General features: G+C 49.5%; 2 protein-coding genes across 2 annotated transcripts; one reads left to right on the top strand and one right to left on the bottom strand.

Annotated features, from left to right (window-relative positions):
• The first annotated feature begins 4,183 nt into the window (after nucleotides 1-4,183).
• Nucleotides 4,184-10,851, top strand: CAP1 (CAP, adenylate cyclase-associated protein 1 (yeast)). The gene is made up of 12 exons (XM_009872332.1): nucleotides 4,184-4,277; nucleotides 4,698-4,798; nucleotides 5,257-5,334; nucleotides 7,195-7,338; nucleotides 7,435-7,520; nucleotides 8,046-8,151; nucleotides 8,258-8,435; nucleotides 9,077-9,264; nucleotides 9,469-9,592; nucleotides 9,695-9,777; nucleotides 9,959-10,102; nucleotides 10,453-10,851. The coding sequence occupies exons 1-12, from the start codon at nucleotides 4,184-4,186 to the stop codon at nucleotides 10,534-10,536; spliced, it is 1,410 nt and encodes a 469-aa protein (XP_009870634.1). The 3' UTR covers nucleotides 10,537-10,851.
• A 1,756-nt stretch (nucleotides 10,852-12,607) lies between these two features.
• Nucleotides 12,608-16,668, bottom strand: PPT1 (palmitoyl-protein thioesterase 1; the record flags this gene model as incomplete). The annotated part of the gene is made up of 8 exons (XM_009872342.1): nucleotides 12,608-12,803; nucleotides 13,239-13,310; nucleotides 13,532-13,630; nucleotides 14,114-14,204; nucleotides 14,296-14,398; nucleotides 15,253-15,323; nucleotides 15,621-15,748; nucleotides 16,559-16,668. Coding segments are annotated over 8 exons (797 nt in total), but the record flags the coding sequence as incomplete, so codon positions are not given.
• Between the last annotated feature and the right edge of the window lie 175 nt (nucleotides 16,669-16,843).

Raw genomic sequence — 16,843 nt, 5'->3', positions numbered from 1 at the left:
CCGCAGCCTGAAGCGAGGATGTTTCTGTCCTTTGTGCTCCCAGGGGCTCGCGGTGCCGGGCTCGGGGCAGTTCTTGCGTTTAGCCTGTTGCTGCCTTTTGCCTGTGGTGGCAGTTCGGATGAGTTAAACGTGTCAGTGATTATTTAGGGTTTTGTGACAGCGAAATAAAAAAAGCGATAGGGACGTTTCACAGGTTACAGGATTTTGCCCGTCGGTTCCAGAATTCCCCAGGACCTGGGCTATAAGGGCACAGCACTAAAAAACCAGGAATCCGTGGCATGGACAAACTGCTGTATTCCCTTTCTCTTCCTGAGGTGATCCTCGTGTCCCTGGAATATTGCTGAGCTTTCTGAAAGCCAAAAATACCCCCTATTATTCATGTAACAAAGTTCAGCCAAGCAGCCGCTGCTTGAGCGGGCACAGGTCGGGAGGGATGCTGACGAGGTTCGATGCTCTGAATTCCTGATATGGAGCTTGGTGCTGTATCCAATTTAGCTTAGATCTGAGATCCTCAATTGCTTCCCTGGTGAATTCCTCGCCCTGACAGGGAATGGAAATGAGAGGAGCGTAGCAACGGAATCTGGCAAGTGCAAATCTCCCGTTTCGTATAATTGCGATGAAAAAAAAAAGAGTCCTTGCGCTCGCTCTAGCGCGGACCCAAGCGATACTGTAACCATCTCTTAACGTTTGAGGAAAAATACCAAATAATGTCTTGAATGATTTCAGTAGGATTTTGTTATTCGGACGTGTTTAAATAAGGTCCAGATGGATTTTATTTTTTTAAAGCGCTTTTGGCTTTCTAAATAAAGTAGGTCTAAAATACCAGAAGTAGTCACCATGGGTTCTGGAGCGACGTCAACAAGTATTGTTGTACTATAAACAGCAGAGACCTCTGTCTTGGCAGCTGCTGGGACTAGCAATTGCTGTCTTGTGTCTGTGGCTGGTCCTGACAACTGACTAAATTCAGGCATTTGAGTCCTGTCTTCAAACAGTTCCTTACTTGATGAGCTGAACTGTTTAGGAAAAAAAAAAATTCCTTGGGCTTTTGCAAGATATAAATGTTGGAAATCATCTGGTAGCTGATCCCCTGAGATATTCCAGTGTCAGCTCAGAAATAAACTGTGGTATGTTCTTAATTTAGTTGTCCCATCTTTATTCCTTTTGCCTGTAGAAACAGGAAGTAGCTGATGCAAATTTCATGTTGCTGACAGCAGTTTGTCGGGCTTCACAGAAGCTGAATCTGAACAGAGGCGTAGGTTTGACTTGCTTTGGCTATAAAAGTAACGTTTGTGTCTTCCAGAACGTCTAAGTGAGGGCTCAGGTTAGCGTGTTGTCTCAGGCAACAGGAAGAATTTAATTTATGCCGGTTTTATGAGAACATGCTCAATCCTCTGGGGACCGGCCTTTGGCTGGGACGTGCCGACTCCTTGACGCTCTCCAAACAGGAACTCCTCGTACTGTCGTGTTGTACAGGATTGGCTTTGGGATAGCTGTTGTTTTTACAGATAAAATCCTTTCTCTTTATTGCCCTGATCAGTATATCAAAACAGTCTAGCTGTAGGTGAAAGCCTGTTTGCTGTACAGAGTGTTCAAAACCATGTTCCCAAGCGTTGATGGAAATAAAGGCTCGTTAATAGATTAACCAAATGTGCTATGAAAATGAATGGGCTTTCTGGCCCAGGGTGATGTGTGTGTTCGCGAGTCTGTGGCTTCCGCTTCATTGGTAATCAAAGTTCAATTGAATTTAAATAAGAGCTAGATTTAAATCCTGCATTAGAGTCCGAGAAGGGAGAGCGCTCTCTCAGCTCCGTGTCTGTCAGCTGGAGAACTCTGACCAAGTCGAGATAGCTCTAGCAAGGAGTGACTGAGATAAAGCCGCCTGCTCTCGGACTTTGTGCTGCCTGCACTTAGTTCGGATTTTGCTGCCAGTTGACCAAGTGACTTATCCTGCGAGCTGTGCTAATGCCGCCCATTAAACAGAAATTTAAAATGAGTTCACCATCTGCCAGATAGCACGAGGTTTGCAAAGCTGGTGCGGAGCACTGCGACTTCACGGCTTCTGCCAGGGAAACCCAGGCAGGAAGCGTCAAACAGCAAGGAGACTGGAAGGAATCGGAATATCACTTTCTTGTTAAACGACATTAATCCCGACAGCACATCCAGAACCGACGCGATACCCTTCTCGCAACAGCTCGCTTTATCGCTGGGGGTAGGAAGCAGCTTTCCATCTGGACTTTCTGGTTTGTAATCCCGATTTGAAATGCAGTTTGTGACTCGGTGATGGTAATGGGGCTGATCAGATTAGAGCCTCGCATGGAATGCGGTGGGGATCAGTGGTGCAGAACAGCAGCTTTGTCTGCCTGGTGCTCAGCAAACCTGGTTTCCTTCCTGAAAGCCCTGCATTACACCCAGAGGGTACACTCTCAAAGCATGGAAGAGTTTCTTTGACAGGTGGCTCTTTCTGGGGGAAGAAACCCACCCTTTTAGTGTGCTGAGAGCGGGGGAGGCAGAGCCCTGCTCTTGGCTGCGCTCCCGCTTGAAGACGTGAGCCCCATTCTGGATGCGTCGTTCTCGGCTGCAGCACAGAGCGCCGACGATCCTGTGGTCAGGATTTCTACATCATACAGAATAAAAAAAAAGAAAAGAGGTATTCATTACTGTTGATTATATGGGTGACAGCCCACAAGTTTCAGCCTCTTCTGTACTTTTTTTGTGTCTGGAAGCCACCCAGTTACTGCTGTCCAGTTTTATGCAAAGCATCTCCTCTGGCTCGCTTTTGCACAGAGGAGGAAACCGCGTTCTTCCTCCTGGGAGAAGGGTGGCCTCTTCCCTGCCCCACACGAGTGCTGCCTCTCCTGATACAAGCAGGCGAAAGCAGGGTGGAAAACGGCCTTGTTTGCCTTGTGACATCAGTGCCGCTGGTGACTAATGCTGGATCTGCCCCACATCCTCTGGAAACTGGGTGAAAACTGTGCGCTTTGGAGCGGGGCTGAGAAGGCTTGAGAGCAACAGCAAAACCCTAGTTAGAAAGAACTTCAGGTTTTGTTCCTGAGGGAGATCTGGTATCACTTTGTCAATACAGCAGGGTAAACCCTGCCTGCCTTTTCGGGTGTGCTGGGAAACGTGCTGGGAAGGACGTTGTCCTCCAGGCGGGGTTTTGAGCTCTTACAGGCTGTTGTGATAAGAAGGAAGCTGTGTCCAGGCCATAATCGTGATTCATATCGTAAAGTCTTTCGATGAGTGGTGATAAGATAAAAACTCAGTTGGTGACTTGCTGCTCCCTCCCTAATGCATTCCCTGGGCATTACTGTGCTTGGAGCGTGACTTGTCTTGCTCCTTCGTGTAAAGTCTCTGCAGAGCAGTAATTAATGGAAAGTTTATATGACTCTTACGACTTTTCCGGATGAGATGCTGCAAATGTCTTGCGTACCAAAATCGGTTTCCTGCGCAGTGCCTGCAGGGTAGGTTCTGCAGTTCAGACACTGAAGCCTGTAGGAGGAGGGGATGAACAGGGACACATTGTTGTAGAAGCAGCTCTGCCGCCTTAGCTAGTGCAGCTGCTTGCCTCAGCATGTGCCAGCGTGGCTCGTTCTGCGCGCTGATGCTCCGTCCTGTGGCGATGCTGGAGTTACAGATGTTCCTTGGGGGAACTCAGGACTCCGGGAGGTCCCTGTGGATGCATTTGCAGAGTAAAACCCACTAGTTCTAACCTGAAGCGTGTGAGCTCCCAGTGAAGCGGCTGTAACTTGATTTGCTGTATGGTCACAACTGGGACTTTGGCCAGAAACTGCCTGCAGTGAGCGTCTGTGCAGACCTCTGCTCTAGTGAGTGCTGTCAATACTAGGTTCGAAGATGTAAGTTTTACTGTCCTTACACAAGAAGCCCTTACAATGGAAGAGAAACTACGTGGCCATTAAGGAGCAGCTGCGGCAGTAGAAAGTGGCCGCGTGCGTGGCTGTTGTGTAATCCGAACGTCCTTGCGAATGTGAGAGCACCCGGCTGTCCATCATCAGGGTGCAGCGCTAGGTAAAAATTATTCTTCTGGAACTGGTAGAGCCTGTACCAGCCAGCTGATAAACTCTTTGATGTTTGATAGCTCTTTGACATTTGGTGTATGAGTTTATACTGTTGGAGGACACAAATAATTGTCTTCTGTCTGTGCAGGTTGTGGACAGCGGTAGATATGGAAAGACTGGTTGAACGGTTGGAGAAGGCTGTGGAGCGCCTGGAGACGGTGTGCCAGGGACCCGGCATGTGTGCAGATAGCTCTTCCAAAGGTACGGCCCAAAGCCCCTCCCCAGCAGCATCACCCCGCGGGAGCCCCGGCGCTCAGGCATCGCCCGCGTGGCGCGGAGGCGTCCGACAGCAGCAGGAGCTGGTGCAGAGTGGGTTTGTGTGGGGCTGTTGGCTGAGCTGCCTGCACGCCGGGGGGGAAGTGAGTTTCACAGCAGACACTGCGCAGACGCAGAGGGGCCTGCGGTTACCGTCTTGCTAAAATGAAGATTTCCTGTGGCTGCAGCACTTCCCTCGCCTGCATTCAGCTCTGTACTTTGGGCTGAGCCTCCTGCCTTCCCTCGGCACGACCCGGGGGAAGGTTCAGCGTGGAGCGGGTGGGAGGTGCGGCCGCAGAGCGCGGTGACCCAGGAGCTCCCCTGGTGCTTCTCAGTGAGACCTGTGCTCTGGTTCCTTCTCCGCAGGAGTGGCTCAGTACGTGCAGGCTTTCGATGCCCTTCTGGCTGGCCCAGCAGCTGAGTACGTGAAGATCAGCAAAGAAGTTGGCGGGGATGTGCAGAAGCATGTAAGGACTGACATTCTTCTCCCTCCACTCTACGGAGATGCTGCATGTCCTTCAGGGCTGTTAAGGGACAAGTTTGCTGTCAGTGTTTGCAGTCCTTTAGCGCCGTATTCTAGGATGTTTATAATCCCTGACGATTCAAAAACAGATGCAGATGCCCAGATCACCTCCAGCAGATTGCCACCTACACACACACACAGGATGAATCAAACCTCCTTCTTGAAGTCTTTGGTAGCTAGGTGCCTAGCTCTCTTTGGAGACTTTGGTGCCTGCCTTTAGGAGGCCTGCAAACCTCCCAGCCCAAGAGCTGTTGCGTTATCCTGTCTCAGGATGGGTGTCTCCAAGAATATGTACTTTGAGGTCAGCGTAGCTGCTTGCTTACAGACCAGGACCTGCTTAAATGGCTGTTAGTGTTCCACTGGGTACAAGGGAAGCTCTCTCACGTTTCTTTCTGTTCTTAGGCTGAGATGGTTCATGCAGGCTTGATGAGCGAGAGGGCTCTTCTGGTGATGGCATCTCAACACCAGCAGCCAGCAGAGGTAAGTCTCGGAAATGGCTTATTGGGAATCGTGTATACCCCTACCTCAGAGTGGGGATCTCTGCCACTGAAGGGGAATCTGGGCTGTGACAGTTGCTCCAGATGAAGAACTGGGAGAGGACTGAAGACACTTGTGTCTCTGAGGTGGAACTTGCTGAAAGTGTGAACTGCTCCGGGTCTCAGGGCAGAATTTTGACGGTTGATTCTTTAAGCTGCAGAATTGGCATTTTCCAGTCAATAGAGCAACAAACTTCCTGCAGCTTTCAGAGCTGCTCGTTGAGTTTCGTGTCACAGTGTCTGTCTCGAGTTGCAGCTGGCACCAGCCCCGCACAATCACTGCTCCCTGGGATGCAGCCTGCAGTCAAGAACTTGTCTGAGACAGGAGCCGCGGCGGGATTTGCGTAGAGCGTGCTTTTCATTATGTGATCCTTTCAGGCATCAAACCCCTTCTGAAGTAACTTGGACACTTGTGTCTCTTGAATGGCCTCTGAATAATAGCAAGGCTTTTAGGATTGATTTGTTCTTGGCAAGTAATTTAACACTTTACCTTAGGCTGCTGCTTCTCAGCAGGGTGTGTGACTGAGAATCTGATCCTGAATGCATTGGCTTTTCCCTGCTGAGAACTGTTTTTCCTGAGCAACAGGATCCCAGCTTGTTTTTCTTTGCAGTTATTATCTGGCTCAGTCATGGCTTCTACTGTTACACTGTGGTAGCTGTGTTTCTGTGGTACTTTCCTGTTCACTGCAGAATATATCTGCATCTTTTTCCCCAAGCGTTGGAGGATTGTTCGTCTTTCTACCTGACTTGCTGGGAAGCTGCTCTGCATAGCCTCTAGTCTAAGAATCTGATTACAAGTACCACTGGCACGTTATTTAACCGAGGATTATAAACAATAATCTGGTGCAAGTCTTTGTGCCAGTTGTCTTGCAGGAGTCTAGTCAGTTCTGGAGTAGCCACTTTAAAATGCAAATTGTATGAACTCTCATTGCTGGTGGTGAAGAATTTCCCCATCCTGGTACTTGACAGTGGCACTGGGCCGGCCCTTCTGAAAGTGCCGCCTGGCCAGCAGTGCCCCAAACCTCTCTGTTTTCATCTAAACAGAGGAAGGGACAGCAAAAGGAAAAGCTGAGGCTTTGAAAAGCAAGTTTTGCCCAAATTTGTCCCTCACTGCTGCCACCAGCAGGAGAGTTTCTGGTCTTAGAGGAAAGAAAAGTTGTCCAAGAGGCATCTCTGGAAATGTGTAATTGGCTGCTGTGCTCTGACCTCAGAAGACTTCTAAGCACTTCCAGTCAGCAATCCAAGTGAACAGCACACAGAAACATTTTCTTATCATCCAAATACTAAAGGCTTGGATCGACTCGAGAAGTAACTTGAATCCCGAGGTCTAGCTTCATAGGGTGGCTTGAGAACTTGCTGCTACTCCAACTGTAATGAGGGTTGTAGATCCCAAACTGCAAAAACCTGCCGAGCACCGCTTTGTCTGAGGGTTTGTAAAGGAGAGGGAAGATTTGACAAACTGTCTTGGAACAAAAGAATCCAGGAAAGGCAAATGCTATTTCTGTCCTCATTACTAACAAGCTTTGTCAGTGTCTCTTGGATTGAACATGAGTCACAGTTCTTGGCGTACTCCCATAGTACCAATCCAGTTGGGAGCTATGACTTCAGCCCTGGAGGAGCTCGGCTGTGGGACCGAGCTTGGGCCGCAGGGAGGGCCAAGCCGGGACAGGAGCCGTAGCAGTAACTTGTGCCAGTTGGAATCTTCCTCGGAGTGACCGTCATCTTAGCAGAGCCCTGCCCAGGAAGATGTGCAGCCAGAGTGATACTAATGTTTTTAATTGTTACCGTCCCTCTTGTTCTGCAGAATGTGTTCTCGTCGCTTCTGAAACCGATTTCAGAGCAAATCCAGGTGGTGCAGAATTTCAGGGAGAAGAATCGTGGTAGCAAAGTGTTTAACCACTTATCGGCAGTCAGTGAGAGTATCCCAGCCCTGGGCTGGGTGGCCATGGTAAGAACTCCAGTGGGAAGTGGTTTCCTTGGGTTGGTGGGAGAAGGCTGGCTGCCTGGTCAGCTGTTCCATGCCAATGTGTTCTTGTTTCTCAAGGCTCCCAAGCCTGGTCCTTATGTGAAGGAGATGACTGATGCTGCCATGTTTTATACCAACCGGATTCTCAAGGAGTACAAGGATGTGTAAGTTGACCTTCTCTCTTACAGATGTCAGTGCACACAACTGACTGGGTGCGTAGGGGCTACCCCAGTAGCTAACCAGAGCTGCCTCGGTCTTTAACTCCTTTGTAAAGACAGGGTTCTTCGCTGTTCTTTCCCAGTCCGTAGGGGCAGGATTCCGTGCATTTGTCTTGCAGCTGGAATCTCTGGTAGCAGGTGTATTGCTGCTCTTGTCTCAGCATCAGCTGGTGGCTGAACTGTTTTCCAGGGCAGCAAGTTGCATCTCGGGAATGAGTGTTCGTTGGAAGCACCAGACTCCTCAGTAAAAATGGGTTACAGTGCCAGGCAGGCCTGTGGCCTCCTGCATGGGAGTGTGAGATTGTTACTGAAGCCAGAATGCCGTGCTGGAGGCGTGAGGCTGCTGTGCTGGTCCAGCTGTGTCTTGCCTGTAGGCTGCAAGGTGGAGAGATGTAAAAGAGCTGTTTGTAGTCCTTGGGTTTTAATGGCAAATGCACCTGCTCACTCCTTGTGATCTCCGTGTGTCCTCAGAGATAAAAAGCAAGTGGACTGGGTGAAAGCTTATCTGAGTATCTGGACAGAGCTGCAGGCCTATATCAAGGAGTATCATACCACAGGGCTGACTTGGAGCAAAACAGTAAGTGCTGGTTACATCTGCAGGAGTTTCTGAGATAAGTACTGTGTGGTTACTGCAGCAGATACAGGTTTGTGCAATTGCCTTTCTTCCTGCCGGTCTCTTACAGGGTCCGGTAGCAACAGAAGGGGCTAAATTGCCATCTGCTCCCCTGGCCGGGGCTGCGCCTCCCCCGCCGGGCCCTCCGCCCCCACCCGCTCCTGCCCCCGTGAGCTCCAGCACCGATGACTCTGCCTCCCGCTCCGCGCTCTTCGCCCAGATCAACCGGGGAGAAGGCATCACCTCGGGTAGGTGGAAGTAGTGGAGGGAGGGCGGTTGCGAGCGAGAGCGCTGTTGTGCTGCAGAGCCTTGTTGTTCTGCTCTCCCTCAATACACCTGTTGAGAAAGTAGCTTGTGGTAACAAAGGACCATCTGGTGGGAGGATGATGCTGGGAGCCAGAAGCAGCCCTGAGGCAGTTCATGGGGACAAAGGGAGCACATCTGAGTGTTCTCAGCCTCATCTGTCAGGTGTAGCAAGAGATTAATCTCCACCTGGATGGAGCCATTGGGTTGCCTGCTTATGTCCAGTACAAAAGGTGCAATTTTGCACCTATTGATACTTTGCACAGGGCTCATCCCTTCTGTGTTAACCTGGTTAGTGCATCAGGACAGCGTGAAACAAAAGTGAGGTGCTTGGCTCAAGGCTTTTTCCAACTGCCAAATGGAAGAGCTGATGCCTGCTGGTTCTACAGCACACCTTGTGTTCTCCTCAATATTACATCAGTCTTTTTTGCTGCTCTCACTCACGCTCGGGCTCAACTTAGGCCCAGTCTCAATAATTTATTTGCATTTTGAAAAATGTTATCATGCTGGCTGTTGTAGTGTCTGATGTTTGTGAAACTGCATTCTTTGGAGAGGAGGTTGATCTCAGGTTTGACTTCTCTTGCAGGCTTAAGACATGTTTCAGATGACATGAAGACCCACAAGAATCCAGCGCTGAAGAACCAAGGGGGTCCTGTGAGAAGTGGACCCAAACCTTTCACTGCTCCCAAACCAGCCTGTAATGCTAATCCCTCCCAAAAAACCTCTCCGAAGGCACCTGCATTGCTAGAACTAGAGGGCAAAAAGTGGAGAGTGGTGAGTGCTTGGCGTTGGCATGAGTGGGTTGGAGGGACGGGAACTTCGCAGGAGAGAAGGAGAGTCTTCTGAAGACCTTTCTTGTAAGCAGCACCAGCCTGCAGGTCCAAGCAGTTTGCTCTTAAAGGAGCTGCACTGCCCTGCTGTTCACATGGATTAATTGGTCAGCATTCAGAAAATAAAGTGTTTTCCTTGCCTTTCCAGGAAAACCAGGAGAATGCCACTGACCTGGTAATCAGCGACACAGAGTTGAAGCAGGTAGCATATGTTTTCAAGTGCACAAATAGCACGCTCCAAATCAAAGGCAAGATTAATTCCATCACCCTTGGTAAGTGAAGAAACCCTGACACCTGCTTCTGCATGCTGCTCCGTTTGCAGAAAGGGGAATCTCCACAACCTTTCTGTGACCTACTCTGCCTTTTCTTTGCAGATAACTGTAAGAAGCTAGGGCTGGTGTTTGATGACGTGGTGGGCATTGTAGAGATCATCAACAGCAGGGATGTCAAAGTTCAGGTGAGTGTCTGTGACCTGTTCTCTCCCTGGAAGGTGACTGCTGTGCTGTACGTCAGGGCATCTGTAACATCTGATGCTTTGAGTAGTTTTCGTTTCCCCAACAGGAATGTGTATCTGTAGAGAAGTGCAAAAGAAAAATGTTGTGGTGCTCCTCTAACTACTGCTTTGACCACCCTGCTAGGTAATGGGTAAAGTGCCAACAATTTCCATCAACAAGACAGACGGTTGCCACGTGTATCTGAGCAAGAACTCCCTAGACTGCGAAATCGTCAGTGCCAAGTCATCGGAGATGAACGTCCTTATTCCCACAGAGGGAGGTGACTTTGTAAGTGTCAGTTTTGAATTCACTGCAGAGGTCTGCTTGGGGCTGGGGTGATGCAGGGCGTGATTTGTGTTTTGAGCCCTGCAGGGAATGCCTTTTACAGTGAGGCAATTCTAGACTCGAGATTTTGGAGGCTGTGAATGATCAGATGCTAAAAGCAGCTATTTGAGTTGTTTGTCTTTTTAGTGGGATACTTGATATTTTGCGAAAGCTGCTTCTTCCTCGGGATCTCTTGGGGGAAGAACAGGCAGTATTTGTGGCGCAGAGGGGACACAGAAGTGCCTAAAACAGTGGGAGTAGTTATTAGTCTCAGTCATAATTTTTGACAACATTTTTCTATTTTTACCCTCCAGACTGAATTCCCTGTCCCAGAACAGTTCAAGACAGTGTGGAACGGTCAGAAGTTGGTTACAACTGTGACGGAAATTGCTGGCTAAGCAGAAAAGCTCCAAGGCTCATGCCCTCCCCTGGCCCTGCTGTGGGACAAATCTGCTTTCAGACGATTCTCTTAGATTTCTTGTACCTTTCTGCTCTCAAACTGCTTCTCTTCTACCCGAGAGACACAGCTACCTGCCGTCACTGAAATACCTCTGCCTGGGGTTTGGTGGAGGTGGCGGGTCGGTTATTGTCCACACCTATTTGCAGGAAGGTGTATTTTTTTCCTCCCCCTGTCTGATCTAACTGCACCAAGTCAGATTTTCGGTGAACTTCACAGCCAGTACTGGCAGTTGGCTTTCAGAGTGTTGTTGGGTTTTTTTTGTATTGCCTTTAAGCAAACTGTTCATGTGAGAGAGGAATTGTTGTCCCCTTTATAACAAGTAATGGTTTATGTCAGGGTCCAGAGTACCCAGTCGCTACGGCAGACGTCTCAAGAAGGTCCTGGAAGCTGCTGGTTCCAGCTCTGTGTACTAGTTGGTGGCATTACAGGACGTGGTTTTGTTGGACCAAAGGCTGCGGACCTGGGCTGTAGCATTCCACCCCAATTTCTCTTTCATCATTCCTACTAGCTCAGTGTATTTCCGATTGTGCCATGACAGGAGGCTTTATATTCACCAGTGCCACAGGAAAACTGCAGTGGAGTAACTGCAGTTACCCCCCTGGCAGCCTGGTTGGTAGCTTGGAGCTGAGCACCTCTTACTCCGCGAGCCCCCCATCCTCGCGAGGGAATCTTTGCCCCAGGGCTTCCTTCTGGGAACAGCTGAACGCAGGTTCAGTCTTCCAGGACAGTTCTTCTGAACCTGTCCCCTTCTGCAGAAGAAGGGTCTCCTCCATTCCAGGGTCAGCAGTGCAGTGTTGTAAATACCCGAGTTGGATCAAGTTGATTCATCACTCTCTTCCTCATCTGCAATCAGTCCCCATAAAGTGAATCCTCTCAGCCTCCCCTTGCCCCTGTTGCTTCGCTTTTTACTTTGGTGGAAGCTTGTGTAGCCTCTGTTCCAGGGCCCTGGAGCAGAGCGATGGATCCGTGACACAGTACTGTACTGACCCATAAAGGGAGCTGCACGTGCTTTGACCTTCATTTTTCCAACGCCTCGGGTGGCATAAGCATATCTTAAATGCATTTCCTCTGTAAAGTGTCAATGTTCTTTTTCTCTAGGACAAAACTTACAAAAAAAAAATATGCAATTTTTTTTATTTTGAGACTGTCCTGTGACTTGTACTCGTCTTCTCCTGAGGCTTGTGAAAAAACCTTTCTTATGTACTTAAGATTATACAGAAGATAGAATAAAGTTAATGCCAACTTGCTCATTACAGTTGCTCTTGTTTGCTCTCTGGGGGCACGTGGGACCTCAGGTACAACAAGATGCCCTTTGCTGCCTGACCTGGCCGAGACTGCTTTGAGTACTTTCTCCATGGGGAAGTACAGTGTTTCCTCAACTCCCCTCGAATCAAACTGTCAAATCTCACCTTTTTTCTTGTTGGTGGTTAGGTGTAAAGGTCTTTATTAATTCCAGTTGCTGTACAGAAGTGCTTAAGAGAAGCCATTAATTGAAAACTGTTCAAGCTGTTAATACCCATTTAATTCAAACCCCTGCTTTTTCCCCAGAAACCCTTAAATTTACCCCTTTTCCCCATCTTGAAGGGATAGCCTGTAATGTCTTTCCCCTGTGTCCAGCCATGTAAGTCTACTTGCTGGCCCCCCTAAGAGAAGCAGCATTCTTACACTAGTGATTTCGGTTAATACTGCTGTTGTGTCCTGCGAGGAACAGGTGACAGGAACTCAAACCTCTCGTGCAGCTGAGCGCTTTGCCGTCACCGAGTGAGCAGCACAGCCCCGGCTCTGAGCACTGAAGCAACCTCGGCAGGGCCTGTGCAGGACGGAGTGCTTCCGAGTTAGTGCAAGGCTTTCGGTCCACCCGTATCGGAGCGTAATTACAGCCAGACAAATCCCGGTCTCTAACTGCAGCGTAAGAGGTGCCACCTCTGCACACTGTGGAACTGCTGAGCTAAACCCCCTCTTTCCCCCCTTCCCCAGATCCCCGCAGGTTTGTACACAGAAAGTGCTACTGCCCAGTAGCAGCTGCATTAACTACAGTGGTAGAGCCTGCCCCGTGCTCTCCTAGGCTGCCTCCCCTTAGCTTCACTGCAGGAAGGGGAGGATAGTGATGTAAAACCACTCTTCTGTGAAGTGCAGGTGATCCCCTTTCACCCCCAGGAACACCAGCTTTCCTGCTTTGTCCATCTCCTGCAGCCCCAGACGATCCTGCAGAGAGAGAAGCGTGGCCATAGCTTCCCCAGGGCCTGGCCCAGCCAAACACTGGCAACGGACGGGGAAGCCGGCACTGAGAAAAGCTCTGACGCTCAGAGAGCGTTGCTGCAGCAGAAGCAGCTGGCAGGTTCCACCTCAGCTCTCCAAAGCTTCTCCTCACAGAGGGGGAAAAAGTATTTTGGATTACTTACAGCAAGGCTTTGAAAAGGAGCAGAGTTCATGGAACAAGGCACCAGGCCACCGCTGTAATTCCCGCTGCCAGAACTGGCCTGGAGGGAAATGCCTTCCCAAACAGCTACTGGCAAGAGGAGGCGGTGCCCCAGGAATGGCCAAGGTGGTTAGCAGGGCAGAGCTGGGGCGTTTCTGAAGGCTCCAGGGACACTATAAAGAGGAAACAGCAGAACCCCCTGAGCCCCCAGCAGAACGTACCTCTCTGTACAGCGAGGTCTCCTTCAGCGGGACGGTCTCCTTGGCTTGGCCGCTTTTGTAAAACCCAAACCACTGTTGGAATAAAAACAAGGAAACAGTTGCTGAAGGGCTCCCAGGAGATGAGCAGACCTTCACCAGCTCGCGCTGCAGACAGCGCAGCATCAGGCCTATGGCTGTGCTCTGTTTGCTCCTCAGCAAACTTGAGTTCTGCTACCAAAGGACAAACCAGAAACAGCCAAGCAAGCACCAAACCTCCTCCCCTCCAAAAGCAGCACCTGCCCTGCCTGCCTCACCTCAGAGATCGGAGGGTCGACCATGGTGTCATTGAGAAATCTCACCATCACAAATTTTTTCAGAGCCATCAGGTTTTTCTTGTACGTCTCATTAACGCCCTGGGTGAAAGCAACAGAGATCAAATCCAAGTCACTGGGAAGTCCACTGAGAAAGGTCAGGGAACCTGCCTGCTCCAACTTGCCCTGGGCCTGCAAAGCAAACCCTGGGCTGCATCTGCTGAGGAGGCGGGATTATGCATTTCTGTCTTCACTCTCCCTGGGTCGTGCTCGTGGCATCCAGCCTCATCTCCAGGCTGCAAAGAGGGGACAGGCCTCTCCTGCCTGCCCACGGGAGGGAGGGGATTCACCCACTTGAAAGGTGATGGGTGGACTGAGCAAGTGGCACAGGAACTGCTCAGCCAGGGACAAGTCTTCTTCACAAATCTACGCGCAAACCCACTTTGTACGCTGCTGGGATGCAAGGCAAAACATGCTTCCCTTTAAACTCCAGCAGAACTACTGCCAGGGAGAGCTAACGTGAAGAAATTCACTGCTAAGGCTTCTGCTCTCCTACCAGGGTTTAATCATCAGCTAGGTCCTTACCCTCTCCTGATTTATGTCAGCCAAAAAGATGCTGTTTTTCCTGTAATCCTCCTCCTTCAGAGGGTCGTGCCAATACTCTGCCTGTACCAAGCTGGAGAAGAGAAACCAAAGATCAGACCGAAAACCCAGAGCTTCTCACGTGGGCCCGGCCCCCACCGTTGCAGCTCGATGAATTCACTCACTGCTCTTGAACAGCTTGCGTGTAGGCGCCCAGATCCAGCGTCTTCCGGATCCAGTCACAGATATGGGAGCTCTCACCGGGACAGCGTGGAAAGCCGTACACGCCTGGGGTATGGAGACATGTGGAACAACTCGGTGAGCCAAACCGAAATCCCTTAATCCCTCCAGCTGGTGAAGAACCACCCTCTTACAGAGCAGTGGCATTACCCACGGAATGGGGCAGCCTTTAATCCTACAATCTCATTAGACAGCGCCTCTGCCCCTGGGCACTGTCACACACCACGGTAATGGATGATGATCTTGAGCCGAGGGTATTTATTGCTCTGGAGAATGGGGGCAGGCGGACAAGCAGAACGCTGTCCAGCTCGCTGCTCTGTTCCCAGGAGGTCTCGGGATGGTTCCCTGTAAATCTTCCCACTACACTACAAAGAGCGAGACTCAAGCCACGAAATGTCTCTGGGGAGATTATTTGAAATTCATTGCCAGAAATTCATTAACTGTACACCTCTTAAATTCCATTTCATGCTGCCTCTTTAATCTACTGCAAAAAAGCACCTCCCTTTCCTTGGGGGTTTAGCCTTCCAGATGCTGATTGTAAAATACCCTTGTGACCCAGAAGGTTTAGTTTCACAAAGGCTTTGCTCTGTAGTTAGAAATTTCTTCTCCCGAAAAAGCTAATCCCAGGGGCCTCCTAAGTATATAAGGATTCAGCCCAGACAATAAGTCTCCTACTTACAAAGGTCTCTTTTCACTGCCAGTTAAGACCAAGATGATGTGGTCAGCTAACAGCCGAGCTGAAGCAGATCACCAGATTCCGACAAGAACAAAGGGACAGTTCAGTTCACAAGAAAACGGTCAGCTTTTGGGCAGAGGCCAAAAAAATCGTTCCTCCTGCCAACAAGAGCCTCCCCTCCCCTCTTCGAGGTAGTTAGAAGCGTGACAGCGTAAGAGGACACTACCTTGGTGCTGTCCCCCAATGGAGATCAGGTTGAGCATGGGAGGAGAAGGACACCTCTGGGCCACCGCCCTCCTGTGGAGAAAGATGAAGTTGCTGAGCTGGCACCCAGCATGCCCAGCCCACCAAAGCTTTTTCGTTGGCAGCTCTCATCTGGCCACGGCATGGGCTCGGGCACTTTGCAAAGAGAATTAACCCTTCCTGGTAGAGAAGGGCTACAGCCAAACACATCCTTGCCTCCTCTGGAGGGCTCCTTACCTTTATGAAGGCGTTTGTCAGTTTACATCTGCTTAGTACTTCAAGAAAGAGTTTTAAATCAGAACCCAAATCCCAACAGAAATTACTGGAAATGGAACAGGTGTGTAAACTTACAGGAACTGGCCTCCTTGGGAGAAGCCCATTGCGTTGTAGCCCCCTTTCAGGAGAGGGTCCTTTGCCAGTTGGCTGCACACCTCCCTCACTTGATCGTTTGCGTTCATAAAGAAGCTGTTCTCCACATCCTGATGGATTAGCCAAGTTAGAACACAGAACTTGTACCTTTACAATGGTTTACTCTGCAAATAGGTTGCTAACAGTTCTGCTTTTGAAAGAGGAACTTCATTTTCACAGTATGACAGATGGGAAGTTCAAGTTTTGAGACTTCCCTCCACCACTTCTTTATTCCTACTCTGCCTGGCAAAAGTATCTCAAAAAGTGTCACGAAAAGTGACATTTCCCCAAACTTCTTGATGACTTGAATCCACATATATCTGCATATAAACATATATAAGCATATAAATAAATAAATAAAAAATTGAACTTCACCCATCTTGTCCAGATCCCAGAAAATAACGTACATTGAGATTATCCTGAGACACTATTTAAAGAAATTCCTTAGGGCTACAGAGAACTACCAAAAACACATGAAGGCACAGAAGTCTGTATCTTTGTTATACGGAAGATATATAGCGAATAAATCAAAAGGGGTGGCAGGGGATAAAGCTCTGCTTTAGCACAGTATCTTATCACATGCCTTGGTATTACCTGGAGTGGTTAGAGAGTGCTAATCACTGGATTTGCATATTAATCCAATTTAGACTAGGGATTTGTTTTTCCCCAGTTGTTTTCTGCAGGTATTATCTAGACTTTATTGGTTTCTACCTGTCAAAGCCGTTTACTTCACAAAGAGGAACAAAATTAGCAGGGAAAGCACAGCACTAATCCATGTGGAATCAGGTTAATGACAAACTGCAATAACTGTCACACCTTCAGATCCGCACGCTGGCCACCCTCTGCCATGCAGGTACACGAGTGACACCGGAGTTGCTTACCTGTACCAGGTTGCTTCCAATCTTGAGAGACAGAACATAAACACCCGGTATTTTATGCTCCACTATTTTTTTTATGTAGCCCATGCTCAGTGGATTGCAGCAGCTGTCTCCTGCGAAAGGGACCATGACACACCATCACGCCACCGCCCAGGCCCTCATCTCGTCTCCACAAACACACCCAGATCCCCCGATGCAACAGCGGCAGGAGTTGCCAACGCGTCCCAGGGAGGAGAGTCAGCACGTCCCGACCTCCGCAGAACCCCGCGGTCCGGAGGAGGGGGCCGG

Source organism: Apaloderma vittatum, unplaced genomic scaffold (genome assembly GCF_000703405.1).
Source record: "Apaloderma vittatum isolate BGI_N311 unplaced genomic scaffold, ASM70340v1 scaffold41520, whole genome shotgun sequence".
NCBI lineage: Eukaryota > Metazoa > Chordata > Aves > Trogoniformes > Trogonidae > Apaloderma > Apaloderma vittatum.
Note: the sequence above shows the minus strand (reverse complement) of the source record. Positions and strands in the feature narration are given on the sequence as shown.